Consider the following 5,000-nt stretch of genomic DNA (forward strand, 5'->3'; position numbering starts at 1 on the left):
GTATGCGCGTGTGTGTGTATCTGTATGTGTGTGTGTGTGTGTGTGTGTGTGTGTGAGAGAGAGAGAGAGAGAGACTCGTGAGAGCAGGCCTTGTGATTCGTGAAGAAAATAATGTAGGGTTCGGTCGGTTTCACGTGCATAGCTTTTTCACACGAATCTTTTGTATACTTTTGTGTGCTGGCCAGTTCACCACCGTTTACGCTAGTTGCCTCATTGCTCTCTCTCTCTCTCTCTCTCTCTCTCTCTCTCTCAACACACACACACAAAACAAACATGCAGCATTGTTGTTTGCGGCCCTCTCTGTCAATAGCTTGCGGCTAGCCCCTCTATGATCTATCCTTCTTTCTTTCCCGCTTTCCTTCTTCAACAAGGTTGGAAGCGCGAATCACTGCCTTGGCAAGCCACACAAGTCGCAAACAAAAGCGCATTAAGACGCTTTAATGCACGCACTAGCTTTTTCTCCTTCATTTACTCGACTTTGCTAGTGCTTAGGATTGCTGCACCATGCTTTTCCCCTTGATGGATCATGAGCTTCATCAATCGAGCAAGAGAATGGCCCTAATTTGTGCTAGATCTCTCACAATCACAGTGCTCTTGAGCTGCTCAATTCTGCCATTAGTGGCGTCCAAGTGTGCATTTCCAGCCATCTTCAATTTTGGCGACTCTACCTCTGACACAGGCGGCATTCATGTCTCCTTCCCTTTCAAGACGCTCTCTGAGGAGTTCCCATACGGTGAGACGTACTTCCACAGGCCTGCCAACCGATACAGCGATGGGAGGCTCCTCATCGACTTCCTAGGTAACCTTATATATTACACAGTCTAATCATCATCACATTTTCCTTGCTAATTTTTTCTCTAATTATGATCATCGCATCTCTCTTGCTAATTCCAAGCTCCAATCTACACCAATGTTGTCACATCTCCCTTGCAGCTAATTCCGAGCTACAGTGTACGCTTCATCATCACATTCCCTTGCTAATCATAAGCTACAGTATACACTTCTTCATCACATAATTTGCCCTTGCAGCTAATTCTAAGCTGCTGCACTACATTGTCACGTAATTCTAAGCTTCAACATATAGATTATCACGTTAATCGCTTTGCTAATCCAAGCTACATTATAGCATAATTAGACATGGATTATCACATTTCCCTTGTTCATCCAAGCTACATTACACGCTCAATTGTCAGATTAACCGTGCTAAGCTACCATTCCCTCGCTAGTCCAAGCTACAATCGTCACTTAAGTATCCGTTTTATTGTGGCAAGTCTAAGGTACAGAATATCATAATAGTATTACCATCAGCGTGGACATATTGATTATCACATTTTTCATGCTTGTGCTAGGGTATAATAGATCGAGTACTTAATCCGTTGTCTGAAGTAAATGCTTAAAGTTAAGTATGAAGCTTTGAAAATTTAACACTCATACACGAGCTCCGTCATTTCTAGTATGAAGCTCAATAGCAGCTTAATATAGGTAATTTCTACTAGCTCTAATTTTGGCATGGGTTGATCTGCATGCAGCACAAGGGCTTGGCAAGTCTTTCCTTAGCCCTTTCTTGCAATCAGTGGACTCCAACTTCACCCAAGGCGCCAATTTCGCCTCTTCCGGGGCAACTGCCAAGAACACCTTCTTCATCAGCCCTTTTACCCTCGACATTCAAGTCAATCAATTCAAAGTCTTCAAAGAGCAGGTCTCCATAGTTTTGGAGAGAAAAGGTGCATTTCGACCTCCTCCCCTTTCTTCAAACTAACCACATTAGCAGAGTCATCAAGAGATAATCATGACTACTAATTATAATCACCACCAAATACCTTCTGAAAGCGTAATGTTTTGACTACGTTTGATTGATTATATGAGCTAATTTTCCTGGAGGGAGGCAATAAATCAGGCCGCAGAAACTATCTACCCCGCATGAATGCATTCACCGATGGGCTCTACATCATTCAAATCGGTGGCAATGACTTTAGCTACGCTTACATGAAGTTGAAGATGAATGCTGAGCAGATCAAGAGCTACCTTCCAGGAGTGGTGAACTCTATCAGCAATGCGGTGAAGGTGAGGACCAATTAACAGAAATCATAATTTCCATGTGTTGTTTAAAATCAGCTATTGGCTCTCTCCGTGTTGGTGTGTGTAGATTAATAAATGATGATTTCCATGTGATTATTGATCAAGATTATCATGGTTTCCATGTGTGTGCTGAGCTCAACTGGTTAGAATGATTATCGTGGGTTCAATTAAGTGTATTATCGATCAGAACTAGCTCAGTTACACTATGGGGTGGTGGTGGTTTTGATGAGAGCAGGAGCTGCGCGAAGAAGGGGCGCAGACGATATGGGTGATGGACGTGGGGCCGCAGGGGTGCATGCCGTTCGTTCTGACGAGGTACCCACACACGGAGGCGGACCTGGACGAGCACGGCTGCGCCCGCCCCTACAACGACGCCGTGCGCATCTACAACCGCCTTCTCAAATCGCAGCTCGCCCTCCTGCAGGAGCAGCTGCCGGGTGCCACCCTCGTTTACGTCGACACCTACGACATCCAGTACTCCATGGTCCAAGATGCGCGCAGATATGGTAAGAGCATCGTGTACCCTTTATTATATATAATAATCCCATCATTATTATTGCCCCCCCTCTTTACCCTTTAAAAAACAAAAAAGATTCGTTTCCTTTTGAGCCACTATGCACGCAAGGACCCGTCATCTCTCTGTAAAGACGTGAACCTCTTGCTTTTCTCTCCTTTTCACATCGCCTTTCCTAAAACCAGCACTCGAGTAACATTATATAGAATCCTTGCCATTAGAAAAACAATATTTGTACTATGATCTTGATTCCGTTCTCTGGACCTAGCCTTCCTAACATATAATCCATGTTTGTCACCTGTTTTGCCATCCATTTCAACCTACCTTCAAAGGAAACACGAAGAAGGAAAAAGTAAAAAGAGAAGAATATCTTAAGGAACTTAAGAAAGGCCTACTTAATTTTGTGTGTGTGTGTGTGTGTGTGTGTGAGAGAGAGAGAGAGAGAGAAATGGCATAGATAGGGTATATATTTAGAAGAGTTCCTAAACAAGTCATTTGAAGAGTATTAGAAGGGATGTGCCCACTTAGGAGAGAGCTAGAAAAAGGACATCATGAAGGTTTAACCTCCGTCATACCAACAAGATACTCCTAGATTGATTTTTTATTTCTCAATATGCGAAATTGGGAATGCCACTAAGGCCTTTCTTTTTATGCATAATTGGCATGTAGAATGATTCCCAAACGGTTAACAAACAACAAGTCCAATCTTTATGCACAAATTAGATGTTGCATGATTTCTGAATGCTTAACATAAAATGCTTTTGTGACAGGGTTTGAGTATGCAACTCGTGCATGCTGTGGTGTGGGTGGCCAACACAACTATGACTATGGTGTGCAATGTGGTACTAGCAACCATGTGCATGGACAATATCTCACAGCACTTTCATGTGTGGATCCATCACTCTATGTCAATTGGGATGGGGTCCATCTTACCGACCATGCCAACCAAGTCCTTGCTCGTCAAATTTTGTCTGGCTCCTATTTCCATCCTTTCTTTCCTCTCTCTCAACTTTGCCCATCCCATCTTAGCACTGTTTAAATGGGCTTTCATGAGAACACATTAACTAGCGAGGAAAACTCTCTCTCTCTCTCTCTCTCTCTCTCTCTCTCTCTCTCTCTCTCTCTCTCTCTCTCTCACACACACACACACCCCACACACACACACACACATTAACTAGTGAGAGAAAACTCTCTCTCTCTCTCTCTCTCTCTCTCTACAATTTTAAAATTTCTTTTTTTTTCACTTTGTTTATATGAAAATAGTAAGTTCTTCTCGGTGCATTGTTTAGGATCAAGGTCTCCATCTCTAAAGAGAAAGGGACTTTAGTGAGATGTAATAAAATCAATTGCAAAACCTTGGTACTTTATGGCTCTACAAGATTACATCAAATGTTGATATAGGTTTTACACTTTTACTTTATCACAATTTGGTAACTTGGAGTTATTCCCATGTGTGACAAGTCCTAAACTAGATGGAAATCCAAGTGTTTCTCCTAATGTTGATGTGTGCAATCAAGAATGAACTTGCTCATTGAACCAATCTTGGAAGTTTTAAATGATTTTGCATCTACTTGGTAAGGCCTATTCTAAATCAAGTACTATGGTAATTCAAAAACTCTCCAAAACAAGAATATGCAAGTAAAGCACGAGAAGAATTATCAAAGTCAAATTTTAAAAATGACATGGACTTCTCGGTGCCTAATTATAGTGTGTGTTCTTTTATTATGAGAACCCAAGTTTATAAGTAGGTAAGTAGATAACATATTCAAAGCTTTCTTGCTAGAAGGAAAGAAAATAAAGTTCATGTTCTAAGTTTACATGCACTACAAACTTTGATTCTTAGAACATGATAGAGAGGTTCTTTAGTTTAAGTTATTAAAGAAAAAGAGAATGAAGCTATATAAACCCACACTATAACGACCTTAAATAATACTTTTTATGAGATGTTACCTTGCCATCATAAAAGAAAAAAAAAAGAAACTTCCTCGGCCTCCAAAAACAACATATAACTACAACTACACACCACTAGAGTTGAATATGAATTAAAAAAAGTTGTGTTGCACATAGACTTTTGTTTTCTGCACATCACCTAAAAACGAATCATTTTAAAAATACAAGTTCACTTTTCATGCATTATTTCTTACATGGGGTATTCACCTCTTGGAGCTATAGTCCCCTTAACCTCTTATACTGCCTTCAAAGATTGTTCCTTTCTATATGCCTTATTATATTATTGAAGATATACACGTGTGTGTGTGTGTGTGTGCGTGTGTACGTACATATGCATGTATGGATGTTTATATGTATCTATATATGTATGTATGTGTGTATACATTTGGATGGGTTAAAAAGGTTTATCCACACAAGTGTAGAGATAAACTAAGTGTAGCTTTAACATGGCAAAGTA

At 40.7% G+C, this 5,000-nt stretch overlaps 1 protein-coding gene across 1 annotated transcript; it reads left to right on the forward strand.

Annotated features, from left to right (window-relative positions):
- The first annotated feature begins 252 nt into the window (after positions 1-252).
- LOC147603151 (GDSL esterase/lipase At3g26430-like) lies at positions 253-3,964 on the forward strand. The gene is made up of 5 exons (XM_086797174.1): positions 253-799; positions 1,530-1,724; positions 1,898-2,064; positions 2,315-2,585; positions 3,364-3,964. Exons 1-5 carry the CDS (start codon positions 505-507, stop codon positions 3,630-3,632), a joined length of 1,197 nt encoding a protein of 398 aa, XP_086653300.1. The 5' UTR covers positions 253-504; the 3' UTR covers positions 3,633-3,964.
- Positions 3,965-5,000: the final 1,036 nt, after the last annotated feature.

Source organism: Cibotium barometz, chromosome 65 (assembly GCF_041138505.1).
Source record: "Cibotium barometz isolate CiBa-2024 chromosome 65, ASM4113850v1, whole genome shotgun sequence".
NCBI classification, from domain to species: domain Eukaryota; kingdom Viridiplantae; phylum Streptophyta; class Polypodiopsida; order Cyatheales; family Cibotiaceae; genus Cibotium; species Cibotium barometz.

Bases quoted from the DNA above. Each gene is read 5' to 3' on its own strand.
- LOC147603151 (XM_086797174.1), top strand. From the start codon at position 505: ATGCTTTTCCCCTTGATGGATCATGAGCTTCATCAATCGAGCAAGAGA. The intron at 1,725-1,897 runs GTGCATTTCGAC...GCAATAAATCAG, and splicing joins CATAGTTTTGGAGAGAAAAG to GCCGCAGAAACTATCTACCC. The intron at 2,065-2,314 runs GTGAGGACCAAT...TGATGAGAGCAG, and splicing joins CTATCAGCAATGCGGTGAAG to GAGCTGCGCGAAGAAGGGGC.